The 20057-nt window shown below is 42.1% G+C and overlaps 1 protein-coding gene across 1 annotated transcript in view; it reads left to right on the forward strand.

Moving 5' to 3' along the window:
* Positions 1–20057, forward strand: part of Ak9 (adenylate kinase 9) — a 113490-nt gene that overhangs the window by 54939 nt on the left and 38494 nt on the right. Inside the window, exons 19-24 of the mRNA XM_038340158.1 lie at positions 1527–1603; positions 4517–4681; positions 7542–7631; positions 10210–10410; positions 10900–11021; positions 18594–18806. Coding sequence (XP_038196086.1) covers positions 1527–1603; positions 4517–4681; positions 7542–7631; positions 10210–10410; positions 10900–11021; positions 18594–18806 — 868 coding nt within the window. The remainder of the gene's footprint in view (positions 1–1526; positions 1604–4516; positions 4682–7541; positions 7632–10209; positions 10411–10899; positions 11022–18593; positions 18807–20057) is intronic.

The raw sequence follows: 20057 nt of genomic DNA on the forward strand, positions 1-20057 counted from the left end.
TGGACACTGAGCCTGCCTTGCTTGCTTTCCTACCAGCGAACACTTGCTGTTTGTTTTTTTTTGTTGTTGTTGTTGTTGCTGTTTTCCATGATACAACCAACTTTTATATGCTTTGTTGTGCAGTGGTATGCCTGTTTCTGAATTCCTAGGCACAGGATTTCTAGCCACAATTTCTCTTTACTTTTTAATAGACCAGGCCTTGCTCCCCACAGTTTGCTAACTCTCCATTTATCCGTTTTCACCACTGTTAGGAAAGTCTTCGACCTTCATGGAATTCCCATGGAATTTTAAACAGACAAAAAATACTCCTGTGTCATTTTTCAGAACAGTTCTGTCCCCCAGTGTCTCCCAACAATGCTTTTCCCCCTTTCTCTTTTTTACTATCTGGAATTTTCTAGTTCTGCAATCAATTTCTACTCATGTGGTTTGGTGTTCCCACATGTTCATGAGCTTCTTAATGCCAAAACCGGTGCACACGTCTCAAGAGTTCTATATGCTGATTGCTAAAACTCAGCAATGAGCAATAATTCATGGAATCCCCACTGCGTGCTGAAGCTTCCATACTCAAAGACTTTCTAAATGGCATCATTACTGGAACGGGAGGTGTAGTTCAGTCCTGCCTAGAACAAACCTGGGTTGGTAAAAAGAAGTCATTAGTGTCTTAAAACTTTACTTTTTAACTATAAGTTTTAATTTGTGTGTGTGTGTGTGTGTGTGTGTGTGTGTGTGTGTGTGTGTGTGTGTATATATGGGGGTGAAGTGTGCACACGTAAAGGCAGATAGCCTTGGAGCCTAGAGGAGGCCCTAGATCTCCTGAAGCTGGAGTTACAGGTGGTTGGAAGCGTGCATGTTGGTGCCGGGAATAAAGGCCAGGACCTCTATAAGCGGAGCAAGCATTCTTGACCCCCGAGCCATCTCCCCAGGCTCTGATTTCTTCTGACTAAAAGAAACATCATGTTCTCTATTCCATGGAGAAAAAAGAAAAGACTAATACAAATGTTAGAAGTTGCATTATCATAATGCTACCATCCAGCAATAATCACTGTCTTTAATTTGATTAATTTTCTAGCCTGCTAGTTCTCCCATCTACTGATACAAAGTTAAAATGATGTCATACATATCGTTTTATACTCTACTTTTTTTCACCAACATTATATTGTGACTATCACCCACTGTCTGAGGGAAATATTATAGACCCCCCTTCCTCTCAACTTAACGTCAGGGAATCTTTCACTCATTTTAACAGGTTTCCTAACTGACAGCCATAGTATAAAATACAATATTCCCCACCTTCTTACCAAAACTACCCCAGTACTGACTGAAAACGAAGTGGCCTCAGCCTGAGTGAACTGTACACTTTCACAAGACGCATAATGGAGGATTAACAATGAAGTCTTCGCTGCTTGACACCATGAGAATTTAACCTCTTAATAATGGGAAGTGTCTGGGTTTTTTTTTTTAAAAAAAAAAAAAAAACAAAACAAAACAAAAAAAATACAACTAAATTTTGGATGTTCTCATTTCAGAAAAGCCAAAGAAGAGGAAATGAGACTAGAAGAAGAAAAACAGAGGATTATAGAAAATGTGGCCAAGAAAGAGAAAGGCAAGCACAGTTGTAACAGTAGTAGCAAGTCATTTAATCTTGTATCGTTACTGCCATTTTCAAGTGGATTTTCAATGCATCCCCTAGTCCTGAAAGTACTCCTTCTTCCCCCAGCATCTGCTGCTGCTTGTTTTCCTCTTTTTATTCTTTACTCTTTTGAGGGGCAGCCACCCAGCTCCCAAATACACACATGGAGGCTTTCTTATGAATGCCCAGCCTTACCTTGGCTTGTCTCTTGCCAGCTTTTCTTAAATTATTCCGTCTGTCTTTTGCCTCTGGTCTTTTACCTATCTCTATTGCTGTATATCTTTTCTTCTTATTCTGTGGCTGGTTGTGTGGCTGGCCCCTTCTTTTCTTTCTCCTTGATCTCATTTTTCTCCTTCTGTTTATTTTCTCTGCCTGCCAGCCCCACCTATCCTTCTCCTGCCTTGTTATTGGTCGTTCAGCTCTTTATTAGACCAATCAGGTGTTTAGGCAGGCAAAGTAACACAGCTTCACAGAGTTAAACAAATGCAACATAAAAGAATGCAACACATCTTTGCATCATTAAACAAATATTCTACCACATAAACAAATGTTGCACATCTTCAAATAATATTCCACATCAAACATGTTCCAAATTCCATAATAAAGTATATTCTCACTGGGATTATGGGTTCACAGGGCAAATTCCTAAACCAAAAAGGGGCTGCTAACACGAGACCCACCAGTGCACCCTCTAGAAGGACACACTGCAGAATGTACCTCTGTCGTGGATTGCACATAATTGCTGGAATCGCTTCTATTAGAAGAATCCTGCAAAGGCTGAGGACACAGTCAAACTCTTGCAATACCCATTGTCTTCATACTTAAAACTTCCACTGCTTTTATGGAAGAACTTTCTCTTTTAAGATTGGGGTTCTCAAACCTGAGGTCTATGAATTAAGTTCCACATCTATGAACTTCAAATCTATTTTCAATGACTTTGTTCAGTGTCTCTTGAACACTACCACAGAAAACAAACCACCATGGTGTTAGCTGTCCCTTGGCTTGTCATCAATACAAATACAGATATTTGTGCATTGCTCCACAATGTGTGTGTACACACACACACATACACACACACACACACACACACACACACACATATATATATATATATATTGCTGTTGCAATTGTAGTAGTTATGAAGCTGGATACTATTTCTTCTTTAACGTATTTCCTATAGCCCCAAAATAATTTTATGTTTTAGCAACTGGTTTTCAATATAACTAGTTTCTTACGTATTTTATTTTATGAGTCTGACAGTTTTATTCTAAAAAGAAGTCCATAAGCTTTGTGGGACTGCCAAAGAGCCATGGGATTAAAAGAGTTATCCACTGCTCCACCTCCAACCACTCCAAAGTGTAGTTCTGTAAAACAACCATTTTACTGCACGGCTGTTTTGTGCTCTGGGTCTTTGAGTGGGCACAACCGAGCACCTCGGTTCTGGTTGTAAACAGTCCATCCTGGAAATGTGTCCTAGCCCCAATTAAGTGCTCAGGTACTGCAACCCCGGTCAATATCTTCACCGGCTCAGGGACACTAAGACAGGACCTCTCAGCTGAGCTGCTGCTAAATTCTTCACTCCCAGAAACTGCAGGGATAACGGGTGATGGTTTGGAGGGATTTATTATGAATCAGTAGGTAACAACACAAGATGAATAATGAAATTACAAATAGTTCAAAGATCTTAAAATGCCTTTTAACCCATTCCTGACCTATGTGGTGCACAGCTGCCCCACTGGGCTCTTCCATTTATGTGTTTCTTTTATAATGTACCTAATATAGATAAATGTAACATAAATAAGTATACATTTTAGAAGCATATGGTTTTTAAGTGATATGTTGAAAGAAAACTCAAGTTCCTTCATTGGCCACATCATTTCATCACAAGTTATAGTAGGAGCCCAAACAACCTTTGCTGTGCATTTCTGTGAAATCTTAACCCTAACACAAGGATATTCACCATGTTCCCAGCTGTGTTCTTGGAAGCCTCATGTGCTGCCGTCCTGTTTCAAACCTTGATTTAGATCAAATCCAGGTGTCAGAGACTCTCCGTCAGAACGTGACCCTTGGGAGAAAGCAGGGGGGAAAGAAAGGCCCGTGGGAACTCAGAGAAGTGATCTCACTAACCCGGCCATATCAGCCCTTCACAGGAAGTGCCCTGTCTCCATCTTCTTACACATATTGTGTCAATTCCGTCACTACATGAGAGAGACAGGGAAGATGGCTCCCTGGCAGCACTGCCACGGCCCTTCTGAAGAACGTCCATGCCTACCAAGCTCATCAACAAACATGAGTTTGGAGTCATGCTTTCTATATTGACAGCTGAGATGTAACTTAATATACTATATTATTACAATGAGTTATAGTAAATCTATTCTTACATCTGTGCTCCCTATGTGTCTGTCCAGGGAGTCTAGTCTGGTTCTGCCTGTTGGAAACTTAATGTAAGCCACATAAACTACCTTTAAATTTTCTAGAAGCTACATATTTTAAGTTTTTCATACAAAATATTTGGAAGCCATAATCTATTTTCTCTTTGCGTATATCTCAATTTAGGCTAGCTTCAAGTGCTCAGTAGCCATACACAGTGGCTGCCATAGTAGGTAGAATGGGCCTTACTCTTTCCTTATTAAATGGATATTGGGCTTTTTCTAGTCTCTTACTGTTAAAGTGTTTGGAATGGCTATACATTTTTCTTCTTTTAAATGAGCCCTTCCTCTGGTTCTCCAATAGCACCCTGATAGAGTGGCTGTCAGTTTTCACCACGCCATATTAGTCAATATAATACAGTGGTGACTCATCTATCCCCACCATTAACCAGAGCATCTCCTCTAGCATCTGTTGGCTTTAACTGAGTAGCAATTTACTCCATGTTATTCTCTGTAGATGTTGAAGAGCCTGATAATGAAGCTGAAGAGGAGGTTGAGGGGGAAGATTTTGAAGCCCATGAAGAATCTGAGGCACCTGAGATGCAAGAGGAAACCCGAGGGTCGCTGTTACCTGAGGAGTCTGAAGCTGAGGTCCCGGAAGCTGAGCATGAGCCTGAACCAGGTTACACTTGACTGGTGGCCGTGTGTGTGTGTGTGTGTGTGTGTATGTGTGTGCGTGTACATGTGTGTATACACATGTGTGAGCGAGTATACGTGGGTGTATGAGTGTGTGTGAATGTGTATGAGTGTATGCAAGTGTGAGTGTGTGTGTGTACATGTGTGTGCATCTGCACACTCTGGCTTATGGAGGTCAGAGGTCAACTTTCTGGAGCTCAGTCTGTCCCGTGAGGAACTGAACCTTCTGCTGTCTAAAGATTGGCCCAGACAATCTGGCTCTGAACATTAAGAGTTTTCTACAATCACTGTAGCTCTCATGGGCTAATCAATCATGCCGAAGGGTCAGTTCTTCCCAGGACTTCTCTGATGCCCACTCTGCTCTTTGTATGATAACCACTGAACTAAACGTGTTCTGTCTGTCAGCTCTGCTTCGGACACCTCTGTGTCCTACTCTTCTGTGTATATACATGCACATATACACATGAATCCATATCTATCTTATATTCCATCCTTGGGAAGGCATGTCGCGCTCTCACGAGTCTGACTGTGTCTGTTTAGTCTCTGTTCTTTTGCCGCGTAAAGACACCGTGACCAAGGCAATACTTACAAATACTTATTTTACCCTCAAGTATGTGCCACAAACCTCAGATTACTGTTTTTACTTTGTGCTGAAGATTCAATTTCAGTCCTTTGGGATCTAGACTCCCAATCTTACATACAATCAAGAATTAACAGCACAAGGGACGGGTTAACTTTATATCGGGAATGGGAGAGAGTAGAGTTTGCAAGAATGTTTACCTTTTCTTTGGGTAACATTTTTTTTCTATTATATATGAAGACATTTTTGCTGCTGCACTGCAGAGCCAGATATGAGATGCTCTTGAGGACTAAGTTACTCTCTAGTCTGAGAGATGTGTTTTTATTCAACTCAAAGCCCTACCCAAACTGGGGAGGGAGGGAGAAGAAAGAACCTTTGTCTTCTCCTCTCTCCTACCTTCTCCTGTAGGCTTCTGCCTTTTAGAGCAGCTCCTTTCACTACCCGGTTGTCCAGTACAAATGCCCGTCCCTGGGCTGGTGGTGAGCTCTGAAGCCTTCCTCACAACTTGATTTAAACTTTTTCACTCCATGGTTTTTCTAGGGGTTTTTCAGGACTTGTGTGATCTTAAAACTGTCCAAACTCCACTTCCTAAATTTTAAGGACTTTAATAAAAAGTTTACATTGAAAGTGCTAGCGCCAAAGAGATGAGTCAGCAGTTAAGAGCCCTTGCTGCTCTGGCAGAGAATCGGGTTCAGTTCCTAACACCCACGCTGCAGCTCACAGCTTCCTGTAACTTTAGTTCCAGGGGATTCAACACCCTCTTCTAGCCTCCAGTTCAATTACGGATATGTAGACAAAATACTAACGCACATGGAAATACTAAATAATTCTTTTAACATAAAAAGGTTTAAGTTGAAGGCATCTCTGTAGTCTTACCACCCAAAAAAACTCCCTGCTTCTTGACAGCATCTCCTGGGCTTTAATGCCCGACTCTGTCTGCTGATCTGTTTCCTGGATTTTTCCCCTCCACCTTTGTTTTCCTGTGACGTTAGTTAGTGAAAGAAATGATGCGTTTCCTCAGCCCCCATGTCACAGATGCATTTCAAGTCTTATTGCAATTGTTCTGGCTTTTAAAAACACAGGAACCCTCACAAGTCCAAAGATTTAATAGGCATCACAAAGCCCTCCAAGTTTATTCTCTCACAGTCTCAGTGGTCTTCCACCGGCCATGATTTACAGTGTTTCATTAAATGATCAATTTATAATTAAATGTGTTGCCCACAAAACCCTTGGGTTTGTCCCTTTTCTACTTTCTGTTCTAATAGAAGTTTAAATACTATAGATCCTATTGAAAGAGTACTAAAGTATTAACTCAGAAGACAGTATTATATGATTGTGTATGTATATGTGTGTGTGATATATTCATATGTATATATTATCTTCATAAACTGTGTATCTTAGAATTGGGAGCAGACTTGGGGACTTTGGGGTGAGAAGATATGTAAGTCGTCTGCATGTCTAAAGCCGTCTGGGCTGGATATGTGTGTGAAGGGTGTCTTGTATCATGGACGCTTCGCAGCCTGTCCCTTTGAAGGTGAAATCGCTGGGACTCTCTTCAGGTCCCCCAACCCACTCTTGCACTGCTGTCCTCGCCACTTGATACTCTTAGTGTATCCTCAGGGATAGTTTAGTGAGAAATTAAAAGAACGGTCAGACATTAGATCTGATGCCACAACAATGGGGTTTTAAAAACACTTAGCAGTCACCAGGATGGTGTGTGCCATGTGTTCACTCTTATTCTAGAGGTCTTGGTGGGGAGGGTGTGCATGTATGTGGTACCTGTGCATAGAGTGTTGGTGCATCTGTACCTGAGCATGCACGTGTGAGAGGGGACAGAGGACTTCGGGTGTCTCCCTCCCTCATGCTCTTCCTCACTGCCTCCAGTGAGGATCTGTCAGTGAGCCAGATGTTCACCATTTTGGCTAGATTGTCCCGTGAGCTCTCAGAGCTTGCCCAGTTCAGCTCCTGGGTGCTAGGGTTACAAGCACACGCAGTCATGCTCGGGCTTAGATCTGAGTACTAGGGATTCAAGCCCAGGTCCTTGTGCCGCAAAGCAAGCATCTTTCCAATGGAGACGGCCATTCCAGCCCTCCAATATCCTTTTGTATATTTAAGTTTTCATTTTCTGCCTTGTACTCTATTTTTCAAGCATCCTTTAAAAAAAATATGTTTTCAATTAGACATACCATCTATAATCTTTGTGCCAAAACTTTGATACAAAGTAACATTTTAAAATTCAAGCACTAACTTAAATTTCTTTCTTAAGTCCCTGAGCCTCCTGAGGACACTGTGGTCGAAGTCGAAATTCCAAAGGAACCCAAAGAGGTCCTGGAACCTGAAGAAGCAACTGAAGCAGGTTAGTCTAGAAAATATACGTTCCCATTTGTAGAAGTGTTTTCTAACATATCAAACCTTAAGTCGGGCCACAGTCTCTGCTTACTTTCTGCTACACTGTATGTCGGCTGTCTTAGGGTTTCTACTGTGACTAGGGTAACTCTTATAAAGGAAAGCATTTAATTGGGGTGACTTATAGTTTCAGAGGTCTAGTCCATTGTCATCACAGTGGCACGTGACAGCATGCAGGCAGACATGGTGCCAGAGAAGGCTGAGAGTCCTACATCTTGATCCGTAGGCAACAGGAAATGAACTGTCTATCACTCTAAGTGTAGCTTGAGAAAAGGAGACCTCAAAGCCCACCCCCACTGTGACACACTCCATCCTTGAAGGCCACATACTCCAACAAAGCCACACCTCCTCTCCCTTTGGGGGCCATTTTCTTTCAGACCACCACACTTTACTCCCTGGTCCCCAAAGGCTGGTAGCCATGTCATAATGCAAAAATGCATTGAGTCCAATTTCAGATGTCTACATAGTCTATAACAGTCTCAAACTTATTTAAAAATCTAAAGTTCAAAATCTCTTCTGAGATTCAGATAATCTCTTAATCTTAATCCCCTGTAAAGTAAAAATCAAAAACCAAATCACATACTTCCAACATATAATGTCACATGATACATTACTGCTCCAAAATGTAGGGAAGCAATCAGAGCGAGGAAATGCAGGACCAAAGCAAGACTGAAAACCAGCTGGGCCAACTCCCCAGTCTACATCTCCATGTCTGATGTCAACATGCTCTTCAGGTCAGGTCTCCAGCTCCGTTCAACTCTCCGTTTGTTGACTGCAACACGCGTCTTTCTCTCAGGGCTGCTTCCACACCTCGCTAGCAGCTCTCCTTGTCAGTGTCCCATGGCTCTCCAAGGCAAACCAGGCTTCACAGTCACAGCTTCAAACAATGGCCTCTCCCGGCCTTAGTCCAGGGACACCCCGACACATGGCTGGCCCCAGAGACTCTCTTTAGTGTCAGAGAAAGATTCCATAATCACATTCTTGCATCCTTGACTCTAAAGCCAGAACCATGTGGCCTAAGTTGCCAAGTGCTGCTGCTTGTTGGGCTGGAACATGTCCCCTTGTTCAATGACATCTTCACCAGCTTTCTGTTTGCCAAGATTTCCTTCACTGCCTAAGCTTGGCAGTCCTGGAACTTGCTCTGTAGCACAGGCTGGCCTCAAACTCAAGAGATCTGCCTACCTCTGCCTCCAAAGAGCTGGGATTAAAGGTGTGCTCACCACATCCAGCTCTGAGCCTTTATTTGATCCCTTTTCGCAAACTGGGTGGGACCTTGCCTTCAGCCACCACTCCCTGTTTTCCATTTCTTAATCTGTTTATCTCCTTGAATGTAAGGTTTAGCGTCATTCAACTTCCTGGTGCTCCTTTTCTCCTCAAATTTTACTATTTTGTGTTTTTCCTTGCTTAGTTAGTTCCTTCTCATTAATCTTTATTAGAGTTAACATTAGTAACCATACGGCAGAGTCAATACTAGCTGTTTTGAGATTCCCTCTATCAATAGAATTAATCCACATCTCTTCACTCTAACCTCAGGCAGACTCTTCTGACAAGGACAAAAAGCAGATGCATTCTTCACCAAAGTATCCCAAGAACAATCTCTAGGCCACAAATTAATATTCTTCTCTGAAAGCTCTGGAGCCAGGCTCCCAGTTCAAACCACACTCAGCACCACTGTCGCCCATGTGGTGTCTCCCTACTAGAATGGCCCATTAAGTGGCACTTACTGCATTCCTCTGCTTTCATAACCCAAACTCCCAAAGTCCAAATTCCTCCAAACGAAAGCATGGCCAGGCCTATCACAGCGATACCCCAGGCCTGGGTACCAACTTCAGTCTTAGTTAACATTTCTGTTGCTGTGAAGAGATCCATGACCAAGGCAACTCTTACAAAGGAAGACATATAATTGGGGTGGCTTACAGTTTCAGAGCTCCGGTCCATTATCGTCATGGCTGGTGGCATGGCAACATGCAGGCAGACATGGTGCTGGAGGAGGAGCTAAGAGTCCTACCTCTTGATCTGCAGTCAACAGGAAGTAAACTGTCTACCACACTGAGCCTAGCTTTAGTAAAGAAAGCCTCAAAGACAACCCCCACAGTAACACACTTCCTCCTACAAGGCCACACCTACTTCAGCAAAGCCACACCTCCTAATAATGCCACTCACTATAGGGGCAATTTTTCTTTCAGTAAATAAATATGCATTATATTTATTTATGTCAATCCATTAAAAGTGTAATCATTCAGTTCATCATGCTCTTTCATCTAGTTTTATGCTTTGCATCAACAGCTAAAGTGTCCATATGAAACTCACTCATCACCCACACAATTTGAATTCTATTAATAGGTAACTATTCATCTAAGAGCATATAAAACAAGATTAGAATACGCATTTATAAATTTATATTAATGTTCAGAATGCTACGTTTCTTCTTTGAATGTTGAAAACACATAATAAAGTATAGGTTCTTTTGTAGTCTGACGGAGATAGGCTTCTCAAAGCCTCTTTTTTTTCTCTTTGAACTTCTAAAGTTATGCTGCCAGAGTTCCCGGAGGACGCTTACCCCAATGTTCCTGAGATGGAGCCCCTGAAGGAGGAGCTGAATAATTACCTTCTCATGTGGAAGCACATGGAGCAGATAATCACTGATAACTTGGTTCAGATATTGACACTGGACATTTCCAACAAAACACCAAAGGAGCTGCTTCAGAAAGTGGTTGAGACAATGGAAAGTAAGGCTCAAAGCACAGTGTGCACGGCGAAGAGCAAACCCCGAAAGCCAAAGCCTGCTCTGATGGCCCCTCAAGTAAAACATTCAGAATATCTGGAGATACCATATAAGATATTCTAAAAGTATTGCAACTAATGCAGACTCTGGCCAGTCAGAGCGGGCATGGGGCACACTGTCACCAGTCATGATGCGTGGTTCTCACAGAGAACTTGCACACACATCAAAACTATTTGTCAAGCCGGGCGGCGGTGGCGCACGCCTTTAATCCCAGCACTCGGGAGGCAGAGGCAGGCGGATCTCTGAGTTAGAGGCCAGCCTGGTCTACAAGAGCTAGTTCCAGGACAGGCTCTAGAAACTACAGGGAAACCCTGTCTCGAAAAACCAAAAAAAAAAAAAGTTTGTCAATAATAATTAATTTTTCTAACTTTTGACTGTCATAATACATTGATAACTTGTTCTAAAATCTCTTTCCTTTTTAAAAAAACAACAGAGCCTTTTCAGTATACTGCATGGGAACTGAATGCTGAGGATTACGATGAAGAAGCAGAAGACTACCAGGCGGAGGCAGAAGTCGACGAGGAGCAGGAGGAAGAGGAGGAGGAAGAAGAGGAGGTAGGGCTGCTTCTCCGCTGCTCAATCTCATGGGCCATTCCTGAGAAATGTGTGTGTACAGAGTAGTAACTGACACTTCGGGATCTTCCTGCCAGGTGAACAAACAGGCATCTCCAATTTTTTTACTCTCTGTATATTTTAATTTTTCAGAACTAGGGCCTTATGCATGCTGGGCAAGTGCTCAGCCACTGAGCTGCATCATCACCCCACCCTCAACTTTAATTCTCCTTTGCCCCAGCTTCACTTGACTCTCCAAAATGCCAGAGCTACCTAATGTGAAGAAAAGGCACCCATGAAAACATAAAGAGGAAATCCTTTTACTTTTTTTTATACAGAATAAAACTATGGAAGTATTAAAAATAGAAGTATTTTATAAAGTTCACATAAGTAGGTGTGTGATACACCTTTGGAGTGTCTGGAGGGCTGTCCACGTGACAATAATTACAATGATCAACAGGATCCACCCATGGTCAAACACCAATCTACATCATTGGCAACAGAATGATAATAACCATTCTCATTGATAATTCATTGATAATTCCCAGGCTAGGTAAACAATAAAACAGGAAATTGTCCTTTCAATATGAGTTTTCACAAATAAAAATATAATTTACTAGGTTATATAAGTTAAAAAAAATCTGCGATTGTAATTAACTTATTATTGCCTAATTTCAACCCAAGGATATAGGAGTGTGTGGCTATAGCAGCAAATGATTTGTGGTGGTTTCTGTCAACACCTTTTAGTACTTTATCACCAAGGAACTGATGTTAGCGTGGCTTAAAGACATGGGTTTTTCCTGCTCATACTCAGTCTAACTTTCTCTGTAGTGTTCTACTGTGTGCTCTCCTGTGCTCCCTCTGAGCTGCAATGGAGCAGCCTTTCCCTTAGTGTATTTTACTAAATAAAACGTGACTGAGGATCAGAAGAGTAAGGCAGCCACGGTGCTCAGCCTTACAGACCAGGCAGCAATGACACACACCTTTAGTCCCAGTAGCCACACTAGTTTACCATACAAACCTGGTGGTAGTGGTGCACGCCCTTAATTCCAGCCCTAGAGAGGATTATAAAATGGGAGGAGACAGCTCTCAGTCACCTTCCAGTCAACTCAACTATGTCCAAGAACAAACTCAAAAGTATTGGTGGAATTATAACATAAAGTTTGGCATCCACCCAGAAACTGCCAGATCTGCTAAGAAACTATGATTCATGATGAAAAGAAAAAACTCTCCAATTCAAACTACTCTAGAACTGACAAATACATCAGCATTGGCTGATTAGTGCCATGCCTGAGTCCAAGGATCCCCAAGAAAACCATCACAGAGCCACACTTCTGAATGCAAAAGCAAGGTTTTGTTTATTAAGTGCAGGCTAGCACGGATCCTCTGCCTCACAGTCTGACACAGCAGACGGAGGAAGAAGGACCCCGTTTACTATTGTAAGGGTTCTATAGAGACAAAAACCACAAAGCAGTCATAAGGTTACAGTTTCAAAGTACAAAAATGTTTGTCCTATATCACAATCGGCTAAAGGTTAGGTAAGACTTAGCTGCTGTTTTCTGATAGGCTCTCATTGTCTGGGGGGCTTGTTCACCCATAGTGTCTGTCCCCTGGTCACATCCTTGGGACATCTGCTGACCCTGTGCTAATCACGGGGGAAAAACAGTGGTTAATCAGGTGCCTACAAGGACTTTGAAGCCAGCAGATGTAAGCAGATGTCGTTTGAGTACTCTGGTGGGTCACTTTGACCAGGGCAGGCACAGTTCTTGGGAAAGTTTATGACTTTGCTGGACTGCATTCAGCCCCCTAGTTAGGTCCTGTCTAAAATGGAGTTCTTTTTCAAAATGGAGTTTGTTTTGCTCCTTCAATAAGGACTTTGAAATGGCTGTTCTTGCTCTGCCCTATAAACATCAAAACAGGAGTAGAGCTAAAGAGGATGTGATGGGGAATGTGAGTTGTGTGGTGGGAAACGTAGAAAATATGACGTGAAATACACATTGACTAGAGCAATGATAGTCTCGACTCTTCAGAAAAGGAAGTTAAAGAAACAGAAACAGTCTGAGACAAAAGAGGAGAATCGAGAATAGCAAAGAGAATGGCATAAGTGGACCTGTGGGAAGCTCCAGGCAGCCTGCTGTACAAATAATTGGAATTCACAAAAATATATAAAATGATTATATAAAAATATATAAAATGATATTTGAAGAAACAATAGCTGTACTTTCTCAGTATTTGAGACAGTTTACAAACTCTCAGATCTAAAAAGGTCAGCAAATCCCATACAAGACAGATGAAGAAAACAGTTTCAAGCATGTCATAGTCAAGTTGCTTGGTTGCTAAGAACATCATACAAGAGGCAGGAAAAGGCAGGCATGCCACATCCACAAGAACAATGGTCAGGATGGCAACGAGTTTCTCGGGGAAACCAGGACAAGTCAAAAGAGGGTGAGGCCACAGCCTGTGAGTGCCGAAGAGGGAGAACCAGAATTGTGTGCCTAGTAACACCTTATCTTTAGAAAGGAAGGCAAGTTAAAGAGTTTTTCAGACATACAGAAGCTGAAAGAGAGAAGTGAAACAGATAGCATCCCTGGTAAACGCTGCCAAACGGTTAAGGAAGAAATAAGACTGATTCTACATGAACTCTTCCGGAAAACTGAAGAGGGGGAAATTTCCAGCTCAGTCTATGAGATCTGTGTCGTTCTTATACCCCAAACCAAAACAACAAAAGAAAGAGAAGAACAATGAGCAGTAGACCTCTCCTGAGCACTGATACATAAACTCTCAAGAAAATTTTAACAAAATTTCACAAATGTATCAAAACAACAATACATGGTATCCAAGAAGGGTTTGTCCCAGAAAATCTTGGTTTAACATTTGGACAACACTCAATATAATTTATCATACTGACAGGTTGAAGATAAGTCTAAGTGACTATCTCAGCTGATATAGGAGCAGCATTTGGCAAAAATCCATTGTCTATTGCTGACTTTAGAAAATAAAGGGTGTGTACTTATAAATGGCACACAAGCCCATAGCTAGGGAGCAGTTGCTAGAAGACGGCTACTATGGGAGGGAGAGTCAGTTTTCTTTAAGGATGTGTTTCCTAGTAGGTTGACCATGCGCCACTGAGTGACCCAACACTCAAGTATATATGGGCAATGCTAATTGTAATTAGTGGGACATTAAAAATGTCATCAAGTTGGGAGAGGGACTGGTCCAGTTGGAGGGGAAGAATGGGGGGGGGACACAAGGTTATTGAAATACATTATATGCATATATGAAATTCTCAAAGAATAAATTTTGATTACTATATAAAAAACAAAGGAAATTTTCTCGGCTTGATAAAAGATATCCACACAAAAACATCTGTAAGTAATAGCTAGCATTCTTTAGAAAGCTGAATGTTTCCCCCAATCAGCGCGGGGTAAGAACGTTCACTCCTGCCTCCGTGTTTCTTCTCGGTCTTTGTTGTTTTTGGTCTGTCACCTTGCCTGACGTAAATCCACATGGACATGACCCTCCCTGAATCCCAGAAGTGGTTTCACAGTTCTTCAAAAACACAAAATGCTTTGGGTGTGTCAGGAACACCGTTCCTTACCAGCCAGTTCCCTGAACACCCACCACGTGCTAGACAGCCATGCTCTCCAGTGGTTGGCTATGAAGGGGCGAGGTGCTGCTCTAGGAGTTTAAAGGGTGACCTAAAGCTACGTGAAGCAACCGCTGCACACTTTCATACCGCGTCCACCAGAGAACAGAAGTATAGAACACACACATGCATACACATACTATGAGGGTGGGGGAGGGGAGGGGCATTAGACTAGCTTACAGGCTGTGGGCTGGACAGTCTGGCAGAGAGGCTGAGAATGCAATCATTGCTCGGTGCATGAGGCTGGATGTCTCAGCGGTCCCAGTGCAGTGCTGGCGTCCGAGAGGATGTCTGGATTGCTCGGTGCACGAGGCTGGATGTCTCAGCGGTCCCAGTGCAGTGCTGGCGTCCGAGAGGATGCCTGTTGAGCTGTTATCTTTAGTCCACACTGGAATCTTAAAGAGATGGCTGTCACGCAGGTGAAGAAGTGCCTCAGCAGCGGCATAGACGAACTTGCCAGCCGGAGTGAGGACAAGCAGGCAACAAGCAAAAACTTCCCTCTTCCCTGTCCTTTTACGTGCGCTGTCATGTGAAAGTGTGGTCTGGATTTAGGGTGGGCCTCCCCACTGAAAATAATCGGATCCAGAAAATCCCATGCAGGTGTGCCCAGCAGCTCGGGAGTTAGTTGATCACAGATACAGTCCAGTTGGCAACCAAGATCAGCCATCGTACAGAGCATCCCACTTCCAGCAGCCACCACTCTGTTTCCATCATCTTCCTTTTGTGTGTATGCATATTTATGTGTGGGGGTGTACATGTGTCCACGTGTGCACAGGCACGTGCTGGCCGGAGCTCAGCCCCAACTATCCTTCTTCAGATGCCATCCACCTTGTTATTGGCGACAACGTCTTTTATAACCGGAATTCTCATAGCAGGCTACCCTTGCTGGCCAGTGACCTAGGGATCCATGTGTTTCCACACCCCCAGTACTAGGATACAGGGAAGGTTATTAGGGGTTATGGTTCCAGAGGAATAAAAGTCCATCACTATCAGAACCGGGAGCTTAGCAGGCAGGCAGGCATGGCACTGGAGCAGCAGCTGGGAGCTCACATCTTGATCCACAAATGGGAAGCAAAGAGAATTAACTTGAAACCTCAAATCCTACCCTGTGTGACAAGGTCCAACAAGGCCACATATCCCACTTTCCCTCAAACAGCTTAGTGATTATGTAATCAAATATCCGAGACTTACAAGGAACCACCACAGGAGATAAGTAGGAAATCAACAATGAAACAATAAACTAAATATATGGGCACTGGAGACATGGCTCAGCAACTAAGAGTGCTTGTTCCTGCAGAGGACTTGGTTGTTGTTCCTTACAACCCTCTGTAACCGCAATTCCACAGATGCATTGCCTTCTTTGGGTTTCTGCATGGCATAGTGGGCTTAAATACATACAGGCAAAACCTATGAAATAAATAAACAAACAAATAAATATTAAAATAAGCTGAATGTGTACAATCATTTTTATGTCGTGACTAAAAATCATCGCAATGATATAGCCAATGTTCTTGTTTTAGAATATTCCTGAATTTCAAATAAAGAAATACTTTTATGCATGGCATGTATTTATATGAGACAGTTAACTTTTACCTGAAGAACCTGGCTCTTTTTATTCTTACTCATTAAGTCTAGCCCGCCTACATTAAGTATACTTATTGAAAACTCGGGAAGACTGAAAAAAAAAAATAAGCACTCAGCTAAAGACAATAAAAATAAGCAGAACAGAATAAGCCAAAAAGAAATGAGGTCGATGAAATGGGGAAGCAAATTGACAGCAAGGGATGAAAAACAAAAGGTTGGTTTCCTGACAAGAGCAGGAGGTGGCTGAACTTCTGGCAGGCTGAAGAAGGTAAAAAGCAAAGGTGGTGAATAGCGTTGTAAACAAAATGAGTTTGAAGGGCTCTGTTTGAGTTATAGGCTCTTCATTCTTACAGGCTCGAGCATCCAGAAAGGATTTACCCAATTTATTTCCTGAAATTGACTTAGGAATAAGGAGAAAAACTTTACTTATGAAAGTTAAAAATCATAAATGTAACAGAAGAGGTTTATAGGTCGCTTCTAATCCATACCTGCCACACCAACTCCAACGTCATCTGTGTGACATGACATACATCATTATGCCGGACGGGAGCTACATGTCCTATGGGACTAGGCTTCCTGGAGGTCAATGGCAGACAGCCCAGTATTGGCCGCCCCTGAGGCATAGACAGGTTTCTCGATTAGCTGGCTATGCGAGATATGGGCTCTGCAAATCTCTTTTAATAATGACATTCTATATATCTACAAGACAAGGATTATCTCTTCAGGAACAGCTCTGGGATAGGGAAGCACAGTATGGGAATGTATAAGTCTACAGCAGAACCTTTGTCATACACGGGGAGTATGATGAGCAAGGGAATAGATGGGTTAATGTTAATGGACAAAGACTGTTATAGTATACTTTGAACTTTATGGATAGGCTTGCTAGATCCCAACCCCATGGTGTCTGCTGCATAAGAAGGTACAAAAAAAGTGTATTTCAGCAGGTACAGAGAACTGATTAGGCATATTTGGTCACTAGATGAGATAAAGAAAGGGTTAGAAAGAGGAAAGGCCATGATAGCAATAATGAGACAGAAACTCTCTATTCATAAGATGAAACCACTTGTCTGAGGTTTACGTTCCCAAGGACAAGATTTCCTCTTCTAAGGATATTTTATGTCTAACATCTGTTCCTGATAATATGCTTTTCTTAAAAATCACTGATGTGACTAAAAGAAGCTTTAATACTGTGCCAGTTGATGATATACGACCTTCTGATTTGTTCTTTGTTCGAATACTATATAATGAAAACATGAATTCAGTAAAATCACAGAAGATTCCAACCACTCTCTTGTGTGTGTGTCTGTCTGTCATTCACCGAATTTGTGCCTTCCTGTGTACCAAGACCTTGCATCGCCCACGGTCTGAGTGGCTCCCCTGAGCCGGTCCACGGCACATACCCCCTGACAAGATGGTTCTTACATTGTCTTAACTCTTCCACATCCTAGACGAGAGTCCGCAATTCTCAGCTCTTTTGTTTTGAAGCAAGATCTCTGTTTAACTCTGCCTAGCTTGCAACTCACTATGTAGATCATGTTGGCCTTGAACTCACAGAGATCTACTGGAGAGTCTTGGCATTAAAGGTGGGCACCGCCATGCCCATCTTATTAGTCTGAGTTTTGGAGCAGAGCAGAAAAGTGTTGTGCTTTCTTCTTTTGTGAACATAATCACACTGTAGAATAATTTGCAAAATATCCCACTGCTAGTTTCAAAACTGCTGCATTTGTGCTTAAATATATGTCTAGCTTTTATATATGCAGAGATATTTACAGAGCGAGGGAGTGCTTATGGGAACAGGAGGAGTGTATGCGCGCTGGTGGAGGGAGAACGAGAGGGAAACATCACTCAATACAGTGATGGGTTTAAACATTTTATAGCAAGTAAGCGTTCAATGTCTTCCTGTGGCTTTAACTAACTTCCAAAAATCCTTTACACATTCATCACAGTATAAATTTTCATTTGTACCTAATAAAATATTTTCAAGTTTTTACTTTCAATAGAGCAAAGCATATAGCCACCTAGCCATTGTTGTGAGTAAGATGTGACCCTGACTCAGGTTTCATCCCTTGAGAATCGAGGTCAGCACTTCTCTTGTCTAGAGGGTAGAGCACACTTTAATTCTCAGTGCTACTTTATTTTTTTATGAAAATGAAAAATGTAAGAACCAAATTTAGAGGCACATGAGCAACTTCCTTTTAATCCATTAACTATATAAGGATGGCCCTGTGGGCTTTTTTAGAGTTGGTTTTCTTGTAGATGATTTAGTCCTGAAAATGCTTCTAAATTCCTCTTTGCTGTTGCATTAAAATGTCTTTGCTAATCTCTGAATTGAACGATATTTCTAGGGTGAAGAAAAGTTAAGAGAAAAAAAGAGGCACTTGGGAGACACCAGACACTTCTGTCCAGTGGTTCTCAAAGAAAACTTTATTCTGCAGCCTGGCAACACAGACGAGGCTGTTAAGTACCGAGAAAAGATATACTACTTTTCAACTGCTGAGGCCAAGGAAAAGTTTCTGGAGCATCCTGAGGACTATGTGGCCCAGAACGAGCCATTAAAGGTGAAAACAATATTCCTATGCTAGTGATTGCTTCCACGTTCTCCCATGAGTGTGCTTAACAGTGAAGTTTCTAATCTCATTAAAAGCTAACAACAACAGCAAAACATGATAATGTCTAGGCTTAAAAATAAACTTTTTGTAGCACAAATTCTAATTGGTCTTAATAATAAAAACCCAGAGTCAGATATTAGGGGGTGAAAGCTGGGAGGTGAGAGAGGTCATGCAGCAGCCACTGGAGAGACCTTTACCTCTACTAATCCTCAGACCAAAGGGCCATCCTGTCCTCAAACTGCAGCTCAGACTGCATCTCCAGGCTGCACTGAGCTCCTGGCTCCTCCCACCTTACATTCCTCTCTCCGCTCAGGCGTCACTCCTGTCTCCACCTCCCTAGTGCGGGGATCAAAGGCATGGGATTGTGTGAGCTCTGCTTCTCTTATAGACTGGATCAATCTCGTGTAACTCAGGATGGCCTTGAACTAACAGAGATCCCTCTGCCTCTGTCTCCTGAGTCCTGGGATTGGATTAAAGGTGTGTGCCACCGCTGTCTGGCCTCTGGTGGTTTAGCTCCGCACTGTGATCTTCAGAAAAGCTTTATTTGTTAAAACACAAACAAAATATCACTACAGATTTGTGCAATATGGCATAAATATAATGATCTGATTTGACTTTTATAGTAATGTCTATGTCAAACCAGCTCTTGTATCTTTTTACTTGATATTTAGGGTCGCAAATAGAGGCTGGAGAGATGGCTCAGCAGTTAAGAGCACTTGTTGCTCTTGGAGGAGCCTAATTCAGGTCCCAGAAACTGCATGGCAGCTCATAAACATCTGTAACAGTTTACAATTAATATGTAACAAGCGTACATATAATAGCTTACAATCTGCTTTTTTGCTTACACAAAATGTGTGTATTCCTACATAGCTTGCCTAATACTCAACCACTTTGACATCTAATTCACTGATAGACTTGTTTCATAAAGTTATTTTCCATTGTAGATATTAAGAGATAATTACTAGGTAATTTAGCCACAGAATTCTTGATTCTCTTGCATTCTTTTATTATTATAATTCGCTGTCTGGATCAAGGTGTAATATATTGCACCATTAGTTTTTTTACTTTTTCTATTTACTTATTGTGTGTGTGTGTGTGTGTGTGTGTGTGTGTGTGTGTGTGTGTGTGTGTGTGTGCAAGTATGCACATGCCACAGCACACGTGTGGAGACCAGAAGACCATATGGGATCAGGAAGGTCT

The sequence above is a fragment of the Arvicola amphibius genome, chromosome 8 (genome assembly GCF_903992535.2).
Source record: "Arvicola amphibius chromosome 8, mArvAmp1.2, whole genome shotgun sequence".
Taxonomy (NCBI): domain Eukaryota; kingdom Metazoa; phylum Chordata; class Mammalia; order Rodentia; family Cricetidae; genus Arvicola; species Arvicola amphibius.